Source organism: Tursiops truncatus, chromosome 15, assembly GCF_011762595.2.
Source record: "Tursiops truncatus isolate mTurTru1 chromosome 15, mTurTru1.mat.Y, whole genome shotgun sequence".
Taxonomy (NCBI): domain Eukaryota; kingdom Metazoa; phylum Chordata; class Mammalia; order Artiodactyla; family Delphinidae; genus Tursiops; species Tursiops truncatus.
The window spans coordinates 6,688,241-6,710,683 of NC_047048.1; the positions used below are offsets into that span (position 1 = coordinate 6,688,241).

The 22,443-nt window shown below is 47.9% G+C and overlaps 1 protein-coding gene and 1 long non-coding RNA gene across 6 annotated transcripts in view; one reads left to right on the top strand and one right to left on the bottom strand.

Moving 5' to 3' along the window:
• LOC117308268 (uncharacterized) overlaps positions 1 to 10,476 on the bottom strand; it is a 50,971-nt gene extending 40,495 nt beyond the window's left edge. Inside the window, exons 1-4 of one of the 2 annotated variants that reach the window (XR_012325980.1) lie at positions 9,732 to 10,476; positions 8,103 to 9,188; positions 7,575 to 7,718; positions 2,245 to 6,474 (exon numbers count right to left, since the gene is read on the bottom strand). This is a non-coding gene — a long non-coding RNA (uncharacterized lncRNA). Of the gene's footprint in view, positions 1 to 2,244; positions 6,475 to 7,574; positions 8,081 to 8,102; positions 9,189 to 9,731 lie in introns of those variants that run through there. The other variant, XR_012325979.1, reaches the window with a different exon arrangement.
• Positions 10,477 to 11,166: 690 nt separating this feature from the next.
• Positions 11,167 to 22,418, top strand: PILRA (paired immunoglobin like type 2 receptor alpha). Of its 4 annotated transcripts, XM_033840721.2 has the most exons (7): positions 11,180 to 11,344; positions 11,658 to 12,047; positions 18,125 to 18,319; positions 20,588 to 20,618; positions 21,624 to 21,673; positions 21,884 to 21,915; positions 22,088 to 22,418. In XM_033840721.2, the coding sequence occupies exons 1-7, from the start codon at positions 11,290 to 11,292 to the stop codon at positions 22,208 to 22,210; spliced, it is 876 nt and encodes a 291-aa protein (XP_033696612.1). In that variant the 5' UTR covers positions 11,180 to 11,289; the 3' UTR covers positions 22,211 to 22,418. The 4 variants fall into 4 exon arrangements, 2 of the variants coding, with proteins under 2 accessions (XP_033696613.1, XP_033696612.1); XR_012325981.1 differs by lacking the exons at positions 21,884 to 21,915; positions 22,088 to 22,418 and adding an exon at positions 15,865 to 16,045 and having other exon boundaries at positions 11,168 to 11,344; positions 21,624 to 21,651; XM_033840722.2 differs by lacking the exon at positions 20,588 to 20,618 and having other exon boundaries at positions 11,176 to 11,344.
• Positions 22,419 to 22,443: the final 25 nt, after the last annotated feature.

The following is a 22,443-nucleotide window of genomic DNA, read 5'->3' on the forward strand; positions in this document are numbered from 1 at the left end:
ATATTCTCAAATGAAGGAAAACTGAAGGGACTCACGGCCAGCAAACCTGCTCTAAAAGAGATTCTAAAGGAAGTTCTTCACAGGGAAGAGAAATGACACCACAGGGAAACTTGGAACTCCAGGGATGCAGGATGAGCAACAGAAGTGGTAATTATCTAGGTGAATAGAAGAGGTTATTTTCTCCTCTTAAATTCTTTAAAATATATATGACTATCAAAAGCAAAAATTATAACATTACTGGTGAGATTTTCCATGATTATAAGTTTAATACATATGATAATTACCACATAAAGTGAAGAGTAAAGAGAGCTCTATGGTTGTAAGTTTTCTTCATGTCACTTGAAGTGGTAAAATATTAATTTTAACTGAACTGAAAAATTAAGCACATATATTATAATCCCTAGAGCAACCACTAAAAAACGACACAAGTTTCCTTCAGTAAATGGTGCTGGGAGAATTGGATATCTACATGCAAAAGAAAGAAGTTTTTGTCTGGGGTAATGGAAAAGTTTTGCAGATAGACAGTGGTGATGGTTGTGCAACATTGTGAGTGTAAGTAATACCACTAAAAAAAGGCTAAAATAGAAAATGTTCTGTATATTTTACCACAAGTTTTAAAAATTAATAATGTATACCAAAACCATAGAATTATACACTTGAAGTGAGTGAACTGACACTACTATATATAAAATAGCTAACTAATAAAGACCTACTACACAGGGAACTCTACTCAAAACTCTGTAATGACCTACAGGGGAATAGATTCTAAAAAAGAGTGGATATATGTATATGTATAACTGATTCACTTTGCTGTACACCTGAAACTAACACAACATTGTAAATCAACTACACTCCAATAAAAATTAATTAAGAAAAATAAAGACAGCAGGCACACTCGTTGAATGACAAAAAATTTGTTGAAATAAATAAAAAACAAATGAGTGAACCGTATGGTATGTAACTCATAGCTCAATAAGGCTGATTTCTTTTAATGGGACCCAAAAAGCTTAACTACATATACTGGGAAATGAAAAGATGCACTCTTAAATAACTCTTGGATCAAAAAGAAATTAAAAGAGAAATAACAAACCCCTTAGGAAGCGATAAGAAGGAAAACACATCACCAAAACCTTGGACACAATGAGCATGTATGCAGAGGAAAGTGTCCTGCTTAAAGGCATTCATTATTAAAGAACAAAGATGAAGAATAAAATACGTAAAGGATGAGAATAAAGTGTGGGGATTTGGCAGAGACTCTTTTGTGTTCCTCAAGATCTAGATACCTTTCCTACCAGACACACAGAAGTGTGGGCCCCTAGGTACACGCTTTCATGTATTTTTAATGGATAATTTTTAACAGAATACTAAAGAGTTGGAAAAAATATTGAAAAATTGAAAAGGAGGTCTATTAAAACTCACAACACTATTTTAAGTTTAAAGACTTTATTTACACCCAAACCAGAATTTATTATAATTTTACCTTCCTGGCTTTAATGGACGCAAACATCAACAAGACACTCAAAACCTACTGAGTTTTTTGGCATCCCCTGAAACCTTCAGTCTGAGATGAGCGCCTCGCTTGCCTCACCCTAATCCTGTTCCCACATCTAAACACATATCCTAGCCTCTCATACAGATGGGGGTGGGTCAGACAATTGATTTCTGGCCGATGGAGTGTAAAAGGAAGTGAAGTATGTAACTTCCACAAGAAGTGCTGTAAAACCCTCTTGTGCAATCCTCCAAGCTCTGTCTCCCATCTGCCAGGTGAATGGAGAGGACCCTAAGGAACCAGAGGAGGTGAAGCTGGGAGACAGAAGGAGCCTGGGTCCCAGAATCACTGATGGACGAGAGATGCCCAGGAAGCCTTTGACCAGGAACATCCACACTGGAATGTTATAGGATCCAGGACGGAACTTTCATTGTGCTCAACCACTGGCATTTTGGGCTGTTTGTTACACAGTCGTTAAGGATTTACTTTACCCGGTACACTTCAGATCCAAGAATGAAGAAATACAGTTGCAGGCTTTCCTGGTGGCGCAGTGGTTGAAAGGCCGCCTGCCGATGCAGGGCACACGGGTTCGCGCCCCGTTCCGGGAAGATCCCACATGCCGCGGAGCGGCTGGGCCCGTGAGCCATGGCCGCTGAGCCTGCGCGTTCGGAGCCTGTGCTCCGCAACGGGAGAGGCCACGACAGTGAGAGGCCCGCGTACCGCAAAAAGAAAAAAAAAAGAAATACAGGGCTTACCTGGTGGCGCAGTGGTTGGGAGTCCGCCTGCCGATGCAGAGGACAGGGGTTCGTGCCCCGGTCCGGGAAGATCCCACAATGCCGCGGAGCGGCTGGGCCCGTGAGCCATGGCTGCTGAGCCTGCGCGTCCGGAGCCTGTGCTCCGCGGCGGGAGGGGCCGCAGCAGTGAGAGGCCAGCGTACCGCAAAAAAAAAAAAAAAAAAAAGAAATACAGTTGCCATTTCTTTGGTTGGCTGTAGACCCCTTTCCTTCCTGTCTACATTTTCCAGTCTACATTGCGGCTCTGCTATCGTGCAGCGGGCGTTTTTCAGCAAAAATTAGGACAAAAATCTGCTGATCAGGGCCTCCCTGGTGGTGCAGTGGTTAAGAATCCGCCTGCCAATGCAGAAGACAAAGGTTCGAGCCCTGGTCCGGGAAGATCCCACATGCCGTGGAGCAACGAAGCCCGTGGGCCACAACTACTGAGCCTGCGCTCTAGAGCCCACGAGCCACAACTGCTGAAGCCCACGCACCTAGAGCCCATGCTCTGCAACAGGAGAAGCCACCACAATGAGAAGCCCACGCACCACAATGAAGAGTAGCCCCTGCTCGCTGCAACTGGAGAAGGCCCATGTGCAGCAACGAAGACCCAACACAGCCAAAAATAAAAATAAATAAATAAATATATATTTTTAAAAAATCTGCTGATCATGTCTCCCTATCTACCACACATTTGCCAACAGTGAATTCAGACTCGGATATGAAGCGGGTGGGTCTTGGCTGGAAACAGGTGGCTCTCTCAGATGAAGGCAGTTGGAAGAGAGCTGAAGAAAGGGATGCTTAGATAGGAAGGGGTGGGCAGGGTATAGAAGCACGCTAAGAGACAGGGTGGTGGCCTCAGGCCAGTCCAGCAAGTCTGCTTTTATACCTGCAGTCCTGGGGAGGGGGAGGGGGAGGGGGAGAGTGTGTGCTGTAGGGAGAAGGCTGCTTCATTCAGGCAAGAGGGATCCTACCCTGGCCCCAGGCTCTGGAAAGCCTTGAGCATAAACACACAAGTGAGGGACTTCCCTGGTGGTCCAGTAGTTAAGACTCCAAGCTCCCAGTGCAGGGGACCAGGGTTCGATCCCTGGTCAGGGAACTAGATCCCGCATGCCACAACTAAGACCTGGTGCCGCCAAATAAATAAATAAATATTTTAATTAATTAATTTATTTTTTGGCTATGTTGGGTCTTCGTTGCTGTGCACAGGCTTTCTCTAGTTGCGGCAAGCAGGGGCTACTCTTAGTTGCATTGTGCGGGCTTCTCATTGTTGCGGAACACGGGCTCTAGGCATGTGGGCTTCAGTAGTTGTGGCACATGGGCTCAGTAGTTGTGGCTCGCGGGCTCTAGAGCACAGGCTCAGTAGTTGTGGTGCACGGGCTTAGTTGTTCCGTGGCATGCGGGATCTTCCTGGACCAGAGCTCGAACCCATGTCCCCTGCATGGGCAGGCGGATTCTTAACCACTGCGCCACCAGGGAAGTCCCAATAAATATTTTTTAATAAATAAATAAACAAACAAACACACAAGTGAATTCATAGAAGACACATGAACACCTGGGTCACTGGAATCCAGCCCCCACTGCTGGCCCAGGGCAACCTGGGAGCTGTGAAGAGGGAACTCATGACTAACACCCTTCTGGGCCCAGAGAAGTACTTCTCCCCACAGCTCACCCCATGTCCCGACGCAAATGGGACAGGACCCAAATGCCGTAAGGATCTGGGGGTCATGCCCTTGTTGACATTGAGGACTGTCAGTGCATGGGCCTGTGTGAAGGAAACAGCAGAGGAGTACAAACTGACAGAAAAGACAAATTAACTTGTGAAGTCTTTCCCTCAGATAACTTGAAGGCAATCGATTTTTGCAAAACAAGTAACTGCCTCTCAACTGTGCCAAACACCCACTACCTACCTTCTTCTTTCCATGTTCCAATTCCTGGTTCCAGAGATGCTCACGAATTAACATGCTGTGCATAACAGTTGTGCATGGCACGGAAGAACTTAAAACAAGTCCTATTATATATCTATATACATGCCTGGGTGTGAATATATATATACAGTATATATATGCATATATAAAATATATAATATATATGGGTTTGACATATGCATAAAGCAAGCTACCAATGTTGCTTTTAAAAGTGATTAAAATCATGGCATAACTGATAATTTAGATCATGAAATAAAAACATTTTGTAATATTTTCTGCAATAATAACTTCTGATATGTGAGCACACCGCACCATGTGAACATGTCGCATAAAATGTGTGACATTTCCCAATCTAAGTGTTCCTTTAAGAAAAGTATTGATGATCCTAGTTGGGGCTGCCACAACAGAGAGAAGTTTCTCCAAACGGAAATGAATAAAACAAAACCACCTCCGAACTACAATGATTCAAGAAATGTTGTCTAATTTGGCATTACTGTCAATGGAAAACAAATTATGTGAAGTATTGATTGTAACAACATACTTAGTGATTTTACTGGGAGAAGGAAAAAAATAAATTTCACAAAATAAAAATGTGATAATTTAAGAATTCCGTATGTCTTTAATTTAAAAGTCTTGCAAATATCACCAACGCATTAACAGAAACTGCAGGCTCATGCAATAATAATTAAATACAGTTGTTTCTGTTTTGCTAACTTTCACTGGTACAAAGACATATTTCTCAGTTTTGTATTAAGATGGTCTACTTCGAAAGGCAGAGATACAGCACATCTCTCACTAAGCAGATTATGAGCAGACTCAAATATTTTGATCTAAAGCATGTGGGCCTCTGGTTGTGCTTGGGCCAGGGACCCATGACTGGTAGGGGACAAACCTATGGTCCACAAGGAAGGTGACCAGCCCGCAGTGAACCTGACCACACCCTGGGGGCCACACCCAGGAGGGGCCAGGAGACACCCCCTCGATCAGGACCCTTCTGCTGCTCCCATTGTCTGAGCAGAACGGGGCAATAGTCCATCAACCCCCGGGTAAGGGCAGGGGTGACAAGCACACAGGGTAGGCGCAGGAGGGAAAAGGAGAGACGTCCGGCACATTGTGGCAGCCCTATCATCAGAGGCCCAACAGGAGGACTTTATCCTGTTAGGCTACAGGAAGCACAGCTGAGTAATGCCTCGAGGTTTGGTACCTTCTCCACCTTTTTTTTTTTGGCCGCATTGGGTCTTCCGTTGCTGCGCGCAAGCTTTTCTCTAGTTGCAGCGAGCGGGGGCTACTCTTCCTTGAAGTGCACAGGTTTCTCATTGCGGTGGCTTCTCTTGTTGCGGAGCACCGGCTCTAGGTGTGTGGGCTTCAGTAGTTGCGGCATGTGGGCTCAGTAGTTGTGGCACATGGGCTTAGTTGCTCCGTGACATGTGGGATCTTCCCGGACCAGGGATCAAACCCGTGTCCCCTGCATTGGCAGGCGGATTCTTAACCACTGTGCCACCAGGGAAGTCCCACCTTCTTCACTTTTAGAAACAAAATTCACCAATTTGTACTGAGGAACATTGCTTTTTGTTTGTACCTAATTAATTTTCTACAGAGATCACAGTTTAATAAAGTCCCATGACAGATTGTGTCCCGGGGGCAAGCACTGGGGGTGTGGGCCACTCCCAGTTTTCAGATATCATCCCCGGATTTTGGAGATGCCTTTCTCTCCTTCGGTCCTTGGTGTCGCCACCCTCACTCACTCATCTCTGCAGATACAAACTCCCTCCCTGCTCCCCTGGGGTCTCATTTGCCCTCATATGCTTGTGTTCATTTCAGCGTTAACTCTTTTCATCACAATTTTGCTTTGTCCTTCAGTGGATCACTCTAGAGCCATTGGTCCAGTTTTGTGAATCAGGAATGTAATGAAGCCCAATAGTAACACTAAAAAATAGACAGGGGAGGTAGAGATTGAAGCAATGTGTCTACAAGCCAAGGGATGCTGAGGATTGCCAGGAGCACCGCAGCTGGAAGAGGCAGGGCAGCGTCCTCTCTGAGAGGCGTCAGAGGGCATATGACCCTGATGACATTGTGATGGTGGATTCTGGCCTCCAGAATTGTGACAATAAATTTCTGTTGTCTTAAACCAAAACCAGATAAATACCAGGGACCAGTGACATGCAATGACGTGAAGTTTTGTGGGCTGTGATGAACTGCATCCAGTGTTCAGGACCTTAACTGAGATCTATTTGCCAATTCAGGACTTGCAAGCACATTATCAGCCTTTCAGAGTGAGAGATTACTAAAAAGATATTACAGAGAGAGAGAGAGAGAGAGGGAGGGAGGGAGGGAGGAAGGGGAGGGAGTGAGGGGAAAGAAAGAAAAAGGAGGATTTATATATCAATCATAATTCATCATAAATTTGAATTCTGTGAAATACACATAAATAAGATAATTTTGTGGCTTTTTATCCTAAATTTGCCAAGTAACCTGAGGATCGCTGGGGAGACCCCACAGACAGGGATGTGCTGGAGCTGACTGTTAAATTTGGGGGCATGTTGCAAGCCAGTTGTTAAACACAGCCATTATTAAAAATTAAATAATATGTGTACAACAGTGTGAGTGTACTTAATGCCAGTGAACTGTACACTTAAATGGTTAAAATGGTAAATTTTATGTTATGTGTATTTTACACAACAAAAAAATATTAATCAAGAAAAAATAAAATAATATAAACTTACAATTAAATTATATTAAAAATGAGGGAAGCTCATCATTTCCTACTTCTTTAACCATAGTTCACTACTACGTATGCTCTCGAGGTTACTGTGCTATTGTATCCTCACGGTGGGAAGGCTGTACAATGACACATGCTATACATTTCCTCCTGACTCACATTCAGTGATTTCACATTGGTAGTCGTATTATCTGCTCAGGCTGTCAGACCAAAATAGCACAGACAGGGTGGCTAAAAAACAGAAATGTATTTCTCAGTTCTGGAGGGTGGGAAGCCCAAGATCCAGGTGCTGACAAGGTAGGTTTTACTCTAAGGCCTCTTTCCCTTGGCTTGTAGGTGGCCGCCTTCCTGCCCTGTGTTCACAATGGCCTCTGAGTGTAGACTCGTGGAGGAGGCAGAGGGGGCACTCTGGGGTCACTTCTCATGAGGACATTACTCCTATTGGGCCAGGGCCCCCTCCTCATGACCTCATTCAACCTTAAGCATTTCCTTAGGGACGCATCTCCAAATACAGCCACACTGGGGGTTAGGGCTTCAACATATGGATTTGGAGTGAGGGGGGCACACAAACAGTCAGTCCGTGCAATAGTTAACTTGACACATGGAAATTGGAAAAGCCTACAAATCAGGACTCCTTTTCTAGAGATTGTTTGGTGAACACTTACCAGCACACTACTCTGAGGGGAAGTGCAGACAATGATCTCTTGGTCCCATTCTTCTGAGTATCCTGCACTTCTCCCAGCCTGGGAGCTCAGCAAGGTCGGGGGTCAGCCTTTGATCCCCAGTTCTCAGCCCTCTGCTCTCATCTCCTAGAAGCCCAATCAGCATTTGTCAGATTGACCAGGAGCTGAAATGCATCCTTGTGGCATGAAAAGGAGGCTGACAAGAGAGGAAGTCTCGGTCCCACAGAGATGAAACTTGTGAATATGACAGAAGCAGGAACTACAGACGCAGCCTCTGGAGTTGACTGTGGGACGGATGACTTCCCTTCCCTGAGCCTCGGGTTTCTCATCTGTAAAGTGGGGGTAGTAACAGTACCTCCCTTGGAGGGTCCCAGTGAGGACAGGATGAGGTAACACAGAGGACCCTGCACATGGCCTGGAAAGCTACATGGATCATCACACAGATACCTATCCTTTAAAGATCTCTCCTTCTTCCATAAACATTCAGTCAGCACTGACTGCCCCACTCACTGTGCCACGTGACAAGGACCCCCTGAGCCAGTGTCCCAATCAGTCCTCAAGCTTCTCCCTGTGCAGAAGGAAGACAACATAGAAAAGGGAAGCGTTGGCTGTTAACGGGGCCAGAGGGCTGTTGACCTTCATCACTGCGTGGAGAAGTGGTAGGGAGCACGGGCTCTGGGCTCAGACCCAACGCCACAGTGGACATTTACATGTGATGTGACCTCAGTTAAATCTCATCATCTCACTCGGGACCTGAGTTTCTTCCTGCATAAAAATGAGGATCAAAATACACCCTGCTTACCTCCTGGGGCTGCTGGGAGAGTTAAGAGCTATTTTAAAACATAACCTGGATGTGTTTTAATCAGGTATGGTAAGACACACATGCAAATGACTGTTATGAAGGAAGCAGTTTATATTCACAAAACCATAAAAACAAGATGCCCAGCACTCCACGCAGGGCCATGCAGGGAGGCACTAGGGTCAGTCAGGAGGCGGAGGGAGGGAGGGGGAAACATGGGCAGGAGCCTTTGTTGTAGGTTCTGTGAGAAAGACAAGGCAAGGGAGAGCAGGCAGGTTTAGGATCAGCTGGTATGAATAATGTCTGCGGGCTCTGGGGATTAGGGGCTGTCCCTAGTTGCCTGGTACCTGGCCCTGGGATGAATACGGCAGAAGAACATGGGCCTCCTGGAGCATAAGAGCCAGATGGAGGAAGTGGTGGGGAGTGTGGGCTCTGGACTGGTTGGTTTGCATATGACAGGTGAGCTCCTGGGCACGTCCATTGCCCTTCTAAGAACTGGCAGCCCTGGGAGGGACAGTCTCTCCCTGGTCAGTGAGGCCCCAGATGTCAGAGCATCAAGAATACAGCAAATAAGAAAACATGGCCAACACGAGTGCAAAGCACCCGACACACAGGAAGTGGGAGATGTCATCCCTGCCTGTTGCAACTTTGTGGGGCCTGGGTCTCCCTCTACTTGCCTCACATAGTGAAGCAAGCTGAGAGTCTTCCCTTCCCAGCTGGACTCTAGTTCCTGGAGGGCTCACTGCACGCCTGCACCCAACCAGGGCAGGAGAAGCCTTCTCTGGGCCCCTCCCTGCCTGCAAAACAAGAGGAAGTACACAGAGTGCTGATGTCAGCAGAGGCCCGTGGACAGCCCACGGGAAAGAGCAGAGACCAAGACCTTGCCCTTCGTACCTCCCCCTTCCCTGTGCTCTTTCTTTGCCTCATGTGTCCTGCCTCACCTCAGGGGCCACACTCACATCCCTCCTGCCTTTGTTTCCCCAGACCCTGAGAAGGGGCCGGCTGAATGAAGCACAATGAATGACCCCCCAGGATGGGCTGTGGAAGGAAGGGGAAGTGAGGGAGGTTAACGGGGTGGCTGGTGGGGGAGGGGCAATCTTGGGTAAGCACCAAGCTCACGAGGCAGACAGACCTGAGTGCGGTCCAAATCCAGACCTGGAGGGAACCAGAGTAAGTGAGGTCACCTCCCTGTGGACTTTGAAAGATGCTTGGGCTGAATTGGTGACAGGAGATCATCCTCCCTTCCCCCAACAGGAATGGGAGAGTTTGGGACTCTCCATGCCATTAAGGCTCTGGGCCTCAGTTTCTCCCTGGGTAAAATGAACATAAGGATACATCACCACAGAATGTTGTAAAGCTGAAAATGAGAAAACGCAGGTTTAGGGCTTGACTCAGATAAGAGGGTTCCATGAAAGTGCAGAATCTGTCCTCTGAGGCCTGTAAGTGCAGGCACGTAGAGAAAGCCAGGACTACCTGGCTGGCCACGAGAGAACTGTGGGAAACATCTATTAGGATTGGGAAAGAAACTGAGAAAAGGAAAAAGGAAGTTCAAATCATGTCCTCCCACCCCCATGGTCCATTCTGTGAACCAATGCCAACGTCATCCTGGAGAGCGGGTGAGCAGAGCCTCCATCCCAGCCAGCCCCGGGGGGCCACCAAAGTTCCCAGCCCCCAATCTCTCACCCCGCCCACCACCAGTCACAGGCGGGCAGGGCGTCCATCAGAGGGGGTCCCAGGGACTGTCAGCTGGATGGCTCATGACTGCTCTGACCTTCATCCCCTCTGTCCAGGGAAGGCTCTGGATGAGCCAGGGTCGCACAGCTGCAGATGGAACCCCCTGAGAAGCGTTAGTAAATACAGCCTCCGGGCTCACCCCCCAGAGCTCTGCAGTCACAGGGTGAGGCCCAGAGATTCTGTGGTGCAGCCAGGAGGAAGCATCCAGAAGGAGCAGAAGGCTCTGTGGGCTCAGCAAGACTGGAGTTCAAGTCCTGGACCCGCCACCTCAGAGTCCTGGACGTGGGGCAGGGCGTGTCTGAGCCCCGGTGTCCTCCTTGTAGAGTGTGAGGACAGAGGGCCCTGCAGATCCAGTCCTGCATCTCTGGGTGGAGGCGTGGCCTCCAGAAGGCCCACCTTCTGGGTAGGTGGGAACCTGCGCCCACCCTCACCTCACCTCAGGGAGGGTGTGAGACTGCACACAGGGAGCAGAGCAGGGCGGGAGGGGCCTGGTGGGCCTTGGTTCTGCCTGGGGATGAAGGGGGGCACTGCAGTGTCCCCTACCTGCAGAGAGAGAGACCACCAGCATGCTGGGTACCCCTGGTGCCTGGGCTGGGGGCTGAGGCTTGACCACCAGCAGCTCCCTCCTCCTCCTCTCTAAGGGGCTGTAGCTGGGCAGGGACTCAGGGCCATGGACCTCTCCCTGAAGGAGCCTGAACTGGTCCTGCTGTCACCCCTTTCCCTGGGAGGAGAGAGACACTCAGAGAAGCAGAGAAAAGGAGAGAGAGACACACAGAGACACAGAGGCTGACTCCTAAGGAGATGCCAAGGGGGTGGCAGAGGCAGGGAGCTGAGGGAGAGAGGAGAGGCCCCAGCTGGCCCAGGTCAGGACCAGCCCCTCAGTGTGCAGAGCGGGGCAGGGAGCCCTAGATCACGGTTCCCTTTGCACTGACCACAGAGAGGCCCTTTTGCAATATAGGAAAAGAAGCCAGATTGATAAAGGAAGTGTCAGTCATGGCAGGGGTGGGCGGGTTTGGGGAAGGCCCCTACCCTCCTCAGTCCTCGGAAGGAGCCTGGTCCTCGCTCTCCTGGTGCTGAGACTCCCCGCAGGCGGCCCCTCCACAGGCCTCCCCTCTGGCCTTGAAGGCTCTGCTTGTCTTCTCATCCCGGGAGGAGGGCAAGGCCATGGGTCTGCCCCTGCTGCTGACCCTGCTGCTGCCCCTGGCATCTCTGCAGGCAGGTGAGAGGCCGGGACTGTCCTGCTCTGCCTAGGGCCACAGGGACCACCCCCCCGGGGAGGGGCTATGGCTGGGTGTCTGTAGAAGTGTCCCCTGGGGTAGCCGGCCAGGCCTCCCACCCCCAACAAACAAAGAGCTGGTCCCACAGTGCCGGGTCCCCCCAACCCCGCACCCTCCTCCCCGCCCCAAGCCTGGAGAGGGGCTCACCCAGGCCAGAGGGCCAGTCCTACCACCTGTCACACATCCCACTGTAGGTGAGGGTGGCTGACGGTCTGGGTCACCTTCAATGTCTCTCCCTTTCCCTCCCTCCTCTAGGTCACTGGGCAGAACCCAATCCAAACACTGCCTTTGGGATGAACCAACCAAAGGAAATCTCAGCCCCCGAGGGTGGCTCCATCGACATCCCCTTCTTCTTCTATCACTCCTGGAAATTATACAGCGTTCCCAACGTGAATATATTCTGGAGATGGAAACACTTCCATGGGGAGTTCATCTACAACACGACCCCGAAGTTCATCCATAATGATTTCAAGGACCGGCTCCTCCTGAATTGGACAAAGGGTGGGAAGAACGGCTCCCTCCAGATCTCGAAACTGCGGAGGGAGGATGCGGCTAGCTACTTCTGCCGGGTGGAGATGGACACACGGGGAAACGGCAAGCAGATGTGGCAGTCCATCGACGGAACCACACTCACCATCACCCCCCGTGAGTCCAGCTGTCCTGCCTGAGGCTCTTGGAGGCCACTGGGGTCTTGTCTCCCAGGCCTGGCCCAGGCCCCCTCTTCCTCTCTTCTCTCAAACTCCTCTCCCTGCCCCCTATACTCCTCCCCAGGCCTCTATCAACCCCTTTTCACCTTAGTCTTCCCCAGCCCTGCGCTACCTCCCTTGCCCATCCTCCTCTCTGCCCCCTCCCTCATCCTCAGGCCTCCGCCCTCTGGGCTCCCGGCTATTCTCCTCTCTTGCTCCAAGCTGGGGCTACCCCTCCCCTGCCCTCACCCCATGTCCTCCAGGTGACTTGACATCTTTGGGATGTGGCTGCCTCCCCTTTGTCATGTGTCCATGTGTGGGGACTCAGCTACCCCATGTCTGTCTCCCCACGGCCATGAGCTCAGCCCACACACACAGTAGGTGTGTGGTGGCCACCAATGGTGGCCCGAGGCATCCCGTGTCCCCATCACCTGTTTCCCATCTCCCCCTTCCTTCTGCTGCTCTGCTCCCCAGAACATGGCCCTCAACGCTCCCACCCCCATCCCACCTCTTTCCCATCTCCTCTTCCCCCGCTTCCACCCTCTTTACCTCCTTGCCTCCCCCGCACCTCTCCCTGTGTGGTTCTAGTCACACTGTCCCCGTTGTCCACCCTGATTTTGCTCCTCTGTCCTGGTCATGACGAGGCAGCAGCAGCGGTAAAGGCAGCTCCCGCTGACTGTGCCCTGCCTCCCGGCTGGACACCTTGGCAGCATCATCCCAGCTAAACCCCAGCTAACCTTCCCCACGACCCCGGTAACAGTCGGCCCTTCTGCCATCCTCCTGTTACAGGAAGGGAGACCGAGGCTCACACAGCAAACACCTGCCCGAAGTCACTCCTGGTGCAGGTGGGGTTTGACCCCAGTTTAACCCCAGAGCCTCTTCTCTTAACCATGAGCCGCTTGGCCTCGGGTACTGACCTGATCATCTTGTTTTGACTATTTTTCACCTAATAATGGCCGTGTAGCATCAACGGATCTCCCTCTGTCATTCAGTGGGGCGTTGAACTTGAACCTCAGTGTATCTGACTCCAGGGCAGAGGTGAGGGGTTCTCTCCCAGGTACAGGCAATAAAGGAGTGTGTTGTCTGTAGATTATTTTTTTGAAAATCGTCTACGTTTGTTTGCTTTTTATAATCACTTGTGCTGGCAATTCTAAGCAGTATCAGTGATGAATTTCTGCTCCCGGCTGGGATGGACACTCCCCGTGTCTCCCCCTCGGAAAACCATTGCCCCTTCTTGACCACTATGCTGGTTTTAAAGCAAATAGATAGTGACTCACAACCTGAATTAAGCAAGACAGCCTTGGATTAGTATTTCCTGCACCTCCTCCATATTTCCTTAAATGGCCTTTTTTGAGGGACTTCGTCTCTCCTTAAATCCCTCTTCTTCCTTTCCTAATTCTTCCTTCTTTTTCTCATTTCTGTGTTTCAGTCACACTTACTGTGAGTTTTTTCATCAATAAGTTAATTTTTTTCAATTAATTCAATTAATTGGATGGTCATGCTCATTACTTTTTAAAAGATACAAGAAAGTAATAAAAAGAAATGTTTTTAATCCCAGTGAAGTACCACCATGCAAAAACATCACACCAAAGGAATATCTGTAGCAAACATATCTCATAAGTTTGAGATTGGCTTATTAATTTTTTTTTACAAACGGTTTACTTTTGTAGCCAAATCTAATTATATTCTCATTTGTAGTTTTTCTCTTTTATTTCTAAGCTGAAAACCCCACATCCCACTAGGGGTGAAAATATTTTTTCCTAATTTTTGTAAGATTTGATTACTTTTCATAATAAAATTCTTCAACATAGTGAGAATTTATTTTGGTATATAGTGTGAGATAAAGAACTAAGTTGATCTTTATACCAAGAAACAAATCAGTTGTCCTTACTTCATTTATTGAATATTTTTTCTTTTTTCCATTGATTCATAGGCCTAGCTTTTAAGTTCTTTTGTAGAATAGCATCCATTTCTGGTCTGTCTATTCTGTTTCACTAGTCTGTGTTTTCTTATATTAGTACGACACTGTTTTAGTTATTAAAACTTTATCATGTTTCAGTGACTGTTAAGACTTTTGCCATCACAACCACATATTCCTTCCTCAAAAACTTTATTTGTTGCCTGCCTATTCTTCCACATAAATGTTAGAATAAGTTTGCCAAGTACCTAGAAAAATGCTTATGTTGATTTTTTAAATAAGAATTGCATTAAACCTATAAAGCAATTGACAGAAACTGAAATCAGTATGATGTGCAATCTTCTCACTGAGGAAAGGGTCCTATTTTGTATCCCTCGGTAAACCCTTGTAATGTTCTTCCAAAGATCATGCAAATGTCTCACAAGACTTCTTCCTATTCTCTACTTTTATTATTAATGTGCAACATTTAAAAATGTATACTTGTTATAATTTTCATTTTAAAAGTAATGCATAAATTCTGGCCAAGATGCTGGGTTATATGCACATGTTTACCTCCACTCCCTCCCAAAATCTACTAAAATGACAGCAAAGGGAATTTTTTAAGACAAAACCCCACAAGGACAAAGTATTTGCAATCCAGGTGAACAGAAACAAAATTGGGGATGCTGGAAACAGATAGACTAATGTAACTGGCTCAGGAGACCAGAGGAGTTAAACCCTAAGCCACCAGCAGGGATACCCAGAAGGAAGGCGATTTACACTGCAAAACCCTTTAAAGGGTCAGGAATGGCAGCTCCTAGTACTCGTGAAACTGGGGGTGGAAGGAGGCCTGAAAACTAGAGGACTAGTTGAAATGTATTTAAGAAGCAGAGACACCTCCATACCCCCACCCACAACCCCGGCCAAAGAGTGGATATTTGCTTTCTAGAAACGATAACCCACAAGGAGCCTGGGGGGAGTACCCTGGGGCCTAACTGGCGACAAGGATTTAGTTCTTAAATCTGGAGATTTGGTGAACTGATGAGACCTTAAACAACTTGACCCCTGTGGGAGCCTCCCAGGATGCAGGTAGCCAGGCTGGTACCCACAACCCACCCACCAAGGGCAGAATATTAGGAGACTCTTCTCTGGGATATCTATCTGATGGGCCTGAAAAGATCTAGAAATATAACAGATCACTCTACAGCCCACTAACTGACATGCCTTTTCTGCTATAACACACACAGCTTCCTGTATGCTGGGAGCCAAGGGGGTAAGGTGATCGGGGTCTCGGCCTTGCACCAAATCCCCTGCACTAAGGATTGTACCCTCACCTCAGCTGTGCCCAGGTTGCTTGAGGCTACAGAAGCTGTTTTAAAAATGACTGAACTAAACATTTAAAGAATGCTTTTCCCATGAAATGCAGAGAACAGAACAATCTGGGGGAAAAGGGCATCTGGAAGAATCCAAAATTATGAAAGGAGATTAAAATTTTCTAATAACTATCATCCTCAGAGAGTTAAGGAATTTCATGTATATAACACAAAAGGGTGCTTTACAAAGGAGCTTCTGAAACAAAAAAAGGTCTTGGAAATTATAGGTATACTAGCAAAGATGGAAAACTCAATAAATGATTGAAAGATGAAGTTTGTGGAAATATCTCAGAAGGTAGAAAAAAATTCAAAGATTTGGATATTGTAGTGGGTGAACAGCAGCCCCCCAAAGGTCATGTCTACACCCTAATCCCCAGAACTTTATACTGAATAATGTGAATACTGCCTTATACTGTTGGAGATGTGATTCAGTTGAGGAATTTGAGATGAGATTATCTGGGATTATCTGAGCGGGCTCTAAATAGTAATAAAAGTGTCCTTATAAGAGAGGGGCAGTGGGAGATTTGACACAGATGGAAGAGAAGGCAGTGTGACCACAGAGGCAGAGACTGTAATGAAGCAGCCACCAGAAGCTGGAAGAAGCAAGGAACAGATTCCGCTTCAGAGCCTCCTGAGTGAGCGCAGCGTGGCTGACACCTCGATTTCTGACTTCTGGCCTCCAGATCTGTGAGTAAACTTCTGTTGTTTAGACTCACCCAGCTTGTGGCAATTTGTCATAGCAGCCATAGAAATGTAATATAGGAATTATAAGGAAAGATAAGAAAAATTGAGAATTGGTCCAAGAGTTCCAACCCCTGAATAATAGTTTTAAAAACAGAAAAAAGAAGCCCATGGGGGAAGAAATTATCAACAAAATTACTCTAGAAATTTTCCAGAATGAAAGAACCCAGCAAAATGGATAAAAATAAAGAGACCAACCCTGGGGCACTGCAACATGAAATTTCAAAACACCAGGGATAAAGGAAGATCCAACACATTTCCAAGGAGGAAATCAACTGGCCACATAAAGAGATTCAGGAATCAGAGTGGCTTGACTCTCTCAATAGCAATAGAGGAAGCTGGAAGACAGTGGTTGAATGTTGTGAAATTCCAAGGGAAAATTATTTCATTTATTCATTTAACAAATGAAATAACAAGCACTGACTGAGTGACTATTATATGCCAGGTCCTAATCTGGGCACTGGGATAAAGGAGTTAAGACAAAAAAAAAAAATTATTATTTGTCTCAGAAAATCATCAATTTCACAGAAATTTTTTAGAATTATCAACCTATGATTGAGCACACACTCACTCATGATTTCAACAGACTCTTTGTGGTTGTTAAATCTGCAGGAGTCTTATCTGTCTTCTTGTTTGTTTTTTCTCTAACCACTTCCTGTATTTGTTATTCCTTCTGCTGTTCTGTTTCATAAAAACATTTATTCCAACATAGGTTTTCATTACTTTCAAACTATGAGTTTCCTTAGAGCTGGCTCCTCTCTGTTTGGTAATTTTTTTCTTTGGAAATTTTCATTCACTTTAAAAATTTCTTCCCATTTTAAATAATTACAGCATTTAATACTATGAATTTAGCTTAGAGTGTGGTTTAGTCATATTCCAGGAGTTTTTAAAAAATACATCTTGCTCGTTTTTATTTTCTAAATAGCATGTCATTATATATATTTATTTGACTAAGAACTTAAAATTTTTTATCTCAACTGAGTGATGGGATTCACACTTTTATTATTAATTTCTACAAGTGGACAGAAAATTCAGTCCACACTAACCTGAAGATTTTATTGGAGTTGGATTTTCTGTATGTGGCTTAGTATTATGTCAATTTTTTTTTTTTTTTTTGCGGTATGCGGCCCCTCACTGTTGTGGCCTCTCCCGTTGCGGAGCACAGTCTCTGGACGTGCAAGCTCAGCGGCCGTGGCTCACGGGCCCAGCTGCTCCGCGGCCTGCGGGATCCTCCGGGACTGGGGCACGAACCCGTGTCCCCTGCATCGGCAGGCGGACTCTCAACCACTGTGCCACCAGGGAAGCCCTATGTCAATTTTTTAATGGTGCCTTAAACATCTACAACGATACAATCTGTGTGTAGGAACTAAAGTTCAATACATATTAATTTAACCATAATAATATATTTCCAATATACACTAGGTGCTTTACAGATGTTTTCTCACTTATTAAGACAATCATGTAAAATGACAAATACTGTTTGAATCCACTTCTATGAGGTACCTAGAGTAGTCAAATGCTTAGGGTCAGAAAGTAGAATGGTGAGTGCCAGGGGCTGGGGAAAGGGGGAATGGGGAGTTGGTGTTTAATAGGGACAGAGTTTCAGTTTGGAAAGATGAAAAATTTCAGAAGATAGATGGTGGTGATGGTTGCACGATAATGTGAATACACTTGATGTCACTGAACTATACACTTAAATATGGTTAAAATGGTAAATCTGTGTTACGTATATTTTACCACATTAATTTTTTTGATCCTGTGACTTAGTTGTCCCTATTTGTAGGTGATGAAATGAGGTTCTGAGATCACAGCACTGATCAGTGGTAGGGTCAGGATTTAAACAGAGTGATGAGGATTCAGGGCTTCCAGTATCTGCCCTTGTTACTCCCCTCCCTGTGGGAGAGCTTCAGAGACTTGCTCCCCACACCCCCACATTCCCCAAACTAGGGAACAAGATGTGACAGCTTCACCCAGATACCTCCAGCCCTTTAGTGAAGAATTTGCATATTTCTCATGTCTTCCCAGCCACCAAGACAACCACTCAAGGTCCCACCACCACCATCACCACCACAGCTGGCCTCAGGGTCCCAGAGGGCAAAAGGAGTTCATGGTCTTGGCCCTTGAGTACTGAAGCTACAGTCGGGTTGGCACTGGCCAGCGCTGTGCTCATAACTGCAATTGTGGGACTGACTGTGTACCTCAGGTGGAAGAGAAGCAAAGGTAAGTGGTCTGGGACCCCCAATCTCTCCCCAAGATTCCCAGCTGGGTGTTTCTCAGAACACTCCTGCATCTGAATGACCATAGATGCCCATTAAAAATGCAGATCCCTGCTGGGCTTGAGATCTGAGCTTGGGAATCTGCATTTTTAATGGTCTCCTCAGGTGGTATTTGTGTATCAAGTTTGGGAACCACTGCTCAAGACCAATCCCTCTCCACAAATCTGATCGTTTCCAGTTCTTTTCATTTGACTTAATCATTTCTCATTTGTCCTCACCTTTTAGTGCAAGGGTAGGGAGGGTCTGCCCTGGGAAATGTAAGGAGAGAACAGAAGGGACAGGAAGGTAGCTCCACTCAGCAAGCACTGGTTGGACACCCATTTTTCAGGGTCTGGGTTATAACTGGAGATGCAAAAGTAAATAAAGCACAGGCCCTGCTTTCAAGGAACTGGGGGAGAGGAGGATATGGGGAAGACAGTTGCCTCAAGGGCTAATGGCCTCATTTGCAAATAGCTATGGTAGGTTGGGAGGAAGGAGGAGTAATCAAGGAGGACTTCCCAGAGGAAGTGACACCTGTAAAAAGTCTCAAAGAATGAAAAAGAATTAGCCAGGTGGTGAGGGTGCTGTAGAGGTCACTGTCCTTCCAGGGGAAGGAAACCATGCTGGGAACTCTAAGTAGCTCACAGCTGTGGAGGAGGCAGGAGATGAGAGAAGAAGACCTTGGAAATCACACCCCAGAGCCTCTAATCCCAGCAGCAATGTGATAAAGCAAAGTGGCAACCTCAGCGTGGCCTTGCAGATACAGTGTCTGCAGTGGAAGGGCCAGAGGTGGGCCAGGCTGGGGTCAGTCTAAAATTGTTATTTTAGCTCTGCAGAGCAAAAACCACAGTGGTTGTGTCCTGAGAGTGAGGATGAACGTTCAAGATGTAGAGAAAATGTGACATAGTCACTGAGGAAATGCAAGATGGTATTTGAGGATCAACTCAGATGAGAAGCCATAAAGCATCATTGCACATGACTGTTTTTTTTCAGCAGTATTCAACCATGCAGGTTTAGAAACCTTTAGGAATTGCTGATTAAAAGTTGTGTTCAGGGAATTCCCTGGCGGTCCAGTGGTTGGACCCTGTACTTTCACTGCCGAGGGCCTGGGTTCGATCCCTGGTTGGGGAACTAAGATCCCGCAAGCCGTGCCACAGCCAAAGAAAAAAAGTTGTGTTCAGCTGCTAGCATCAGAGAACAGAAGTAACAGTGGGTTAAGTAACACAGAGGGTTTCTTTTTTCCTCATCTAAAAGGATCTGAAGCCAGAAAGCAGACGACACCGTCCTTAAGCACTCAGGCTCCTAACTTCCTGCTCACTGTCCTGGATACTGACTTCGATCCTGAAGGGTGCTTTATGGTGCAAGATGGCTGCTAGGACTCCAGGCATGATTTGTGAATCTAAACAGGAAACAGGATGTAGGAGGAAAGGACAAAAAGACTATGACCCAGCTTTCTGTCCTCCTTTTAAAGAGCTTTCCTGAAAGTCCTACCTACAACTTCCCCTTAGTCATAGGTCCCACATCTATCTGTAGGGGGGCACACTGCCACTCCAAATAAAATCAAGGTTCTGTAACTGAATAAGAAGAATCAAATGGATATTGGGATAAGCAAATAGCATTCCCTGCTTTAGGACACATCCAGGATTGAAGATGTGTCAGCAAGTGTGGCAGAAGGACAGGGGAACACGGGAGGTCAAGGAGCGAGTAAGAGGGCACAGATGGAGAGTAGAGGACTCAGCAGGGAGCCTGGATAACCTGAAAGAAAGTGGATCATCAAGAGACAAGAGTTAGTGAGGTTAAGCACAGGTACAGAGGGATGATGACAAAAGAGAGCTGGAAGGAAAGACAGTAGTAGCATAACTATGATACTGGGTCTCAGCTCGAGTGATTTAAAAAAAAAAAGGCCCAGGGTGTGGCTGAGTGGAGCAGAGGTCACTGGAGTTGGGGGAAGTGGGCAAGTCCAATGTGTTCAGAAGGTGAAGGGGCGCAGGGTGCAGGGAAGAGCTGCTCTCCTGATGGGTGTTGAGGACAAGGCAGGATCGGTGTGGGCAGCCTCAGGGTGCCTGCTGGGTGCAGGCTCAGAGTCCCAGGCCCTCCCAGGCGGGTTTCAGCCGAGCCGCTTCGCTGCTCTGGTCTCTCCAAGGATTAGCTCAGAGTGGGGCGGGGCAGAGAAGGCAGGCAGGAGACAGGCCTCCATGAATGACACATTGACACACTGTTGGTCCCCCTACAGGTCTGCAGACTAAAGCCAGAACCCCAGCCAGGTGAGCGCTTCTCCTCCAAGGCGGGAGGGGGTGCTGTTTTGTGAAGCAGGAAGTTTCTTTCTGAGAACAGCACTAGGGAGCCTTTCACAGCCCCTCCCCTCCTGGACTCTCCATCCACACCCTCCCAAGTCCCCTAACAGGCCAGGCTCTTCACTTCCGGAGGCTCCAGCTCTTTAAAAAATCGAGAACAGTGGACCAGCACTTTCTCTGATTCTTTCCCAGAACATCTCCCTTTGTCTTTCTCTGGCTGCCCCTTTCCTCCTTCATCCCCAGTTCTCAGCCTTTTCCTCTGTTCATCCTGGTTTCTCTCCACCTCATCCTTCCTGAACACACCTACCACCTCCACGTTCTGTCCTCTTTCTTGCCCCTCATCCGATCTGTCCTTTTCCCCTGTGACGCGGGACCTCCAGCTGCTCTGCCCTCTGTCTTTACTCAGATCAACTTCCCTCCTGGCTTCCAGCCTGGCTCCCTCTCCTCGGGCCCCAGCTCCTCTTCCTTTCCTGAGCTCTTACCCTCCTCATGGCCCACCTCTTTCCTTTCTCCATCTTTCCTTCCACTTCCAGGCTTTTCCTTCTCTCAGCCCCTCCCTCTTTTCTCTCCCTCCTGACTCTTGACAGCTGCCCTCCTCGGACCCCTCCCCATGGCGATGACCAGGGAACCTGAGATTAGCTTCCTGGTTTTAACTGAGGCTCCAGTTTTAACTGAGGCGCTGCGGCAGAGAGAACAGAAGCTCCCCCTCCTGCTTCTCCTCCCTGTGCCCCTGCAGTAAAGCCGCTTCTCCAGAACAATCCACCTCAGTCAGCACTCAGGGACAGGGCTACACCGCAAATGACCCCTCAACCCCGTCCAGGCGGCCTCCTTTTGAGAGCCTCAGACCTCTGCCTTCATCTTCCGAGTGTGTCCAGGCAGGTCACAGAGAGGTCACCAAGAGAACCAGCCCGATGCAGGTGGTAACTCTTTTCTGCCCAGCCTCTGACACATCGCCCCCTTCCTGTTCCCACACAGGGGATCCTTCCAAAACCCAGAGGAGAAATACGAGAACATTGGGAATAAAGGTAGGTCCTGCCGCCATCATCCCCGCTCTCCACCTGGGCCGTCCTTCCCCCCACACACCCGCTCCCTACACACGTGCCCTCAGCATCCTCCTCTCTCCCCCGCCTCACCCACCCTCCCCCAGACCCTGTTCCTGACCTAAAGATGACCTCACCACTGGAGCCCCCTTGCTGCCAGGCCACCTAACCCTGGCACATCTTGATTTTTTCTAGGACAACATACAGGCCCCAAGCTGGACACCAAGGTAAGCAGCTCAGATTAGGGCCTGAAAGAATTAAAGGAACATTTGGAGAAGGTGGGGTGGAAGAACAGAGGGACTGTGGTTTTGGCAGGGCATCAGCTGTGGGATTGCGGCTCTAAGATGGGACAGCTCCCCCTCTGCTGCCTAACCCCTTCCCCTTTCCATTCTCCCCCAGGATGACGGCATCTGGTATGCCTCCCTCACCCTCTCCAGCTTGACCTCACCAGCAGCGCCTCCCCACCCGCCTCCCCAAGAGGGCCCCCAGGAAGAGACCCTATACTCTGTCATAAAGGCCTAAGGAGTGAGACTGAGTGAGGACCTGCTCAGAGTCAGCTGCACACAGGGATCTCAGTTTCTCATAATCACCCTGGACAGACACAGACAACTCAGAAGCCAGCAGGTGTTGAAGGCCACCAAGGACCTGAGAGACACACAGCCACCTGCTCCAGTTCTCTCTTCAACTTCCTAGCCCTTGACCACAAAAATAAAAGTCCCTGTACAATCTGCCTGAATGCATCTAAGGAGAAAGCT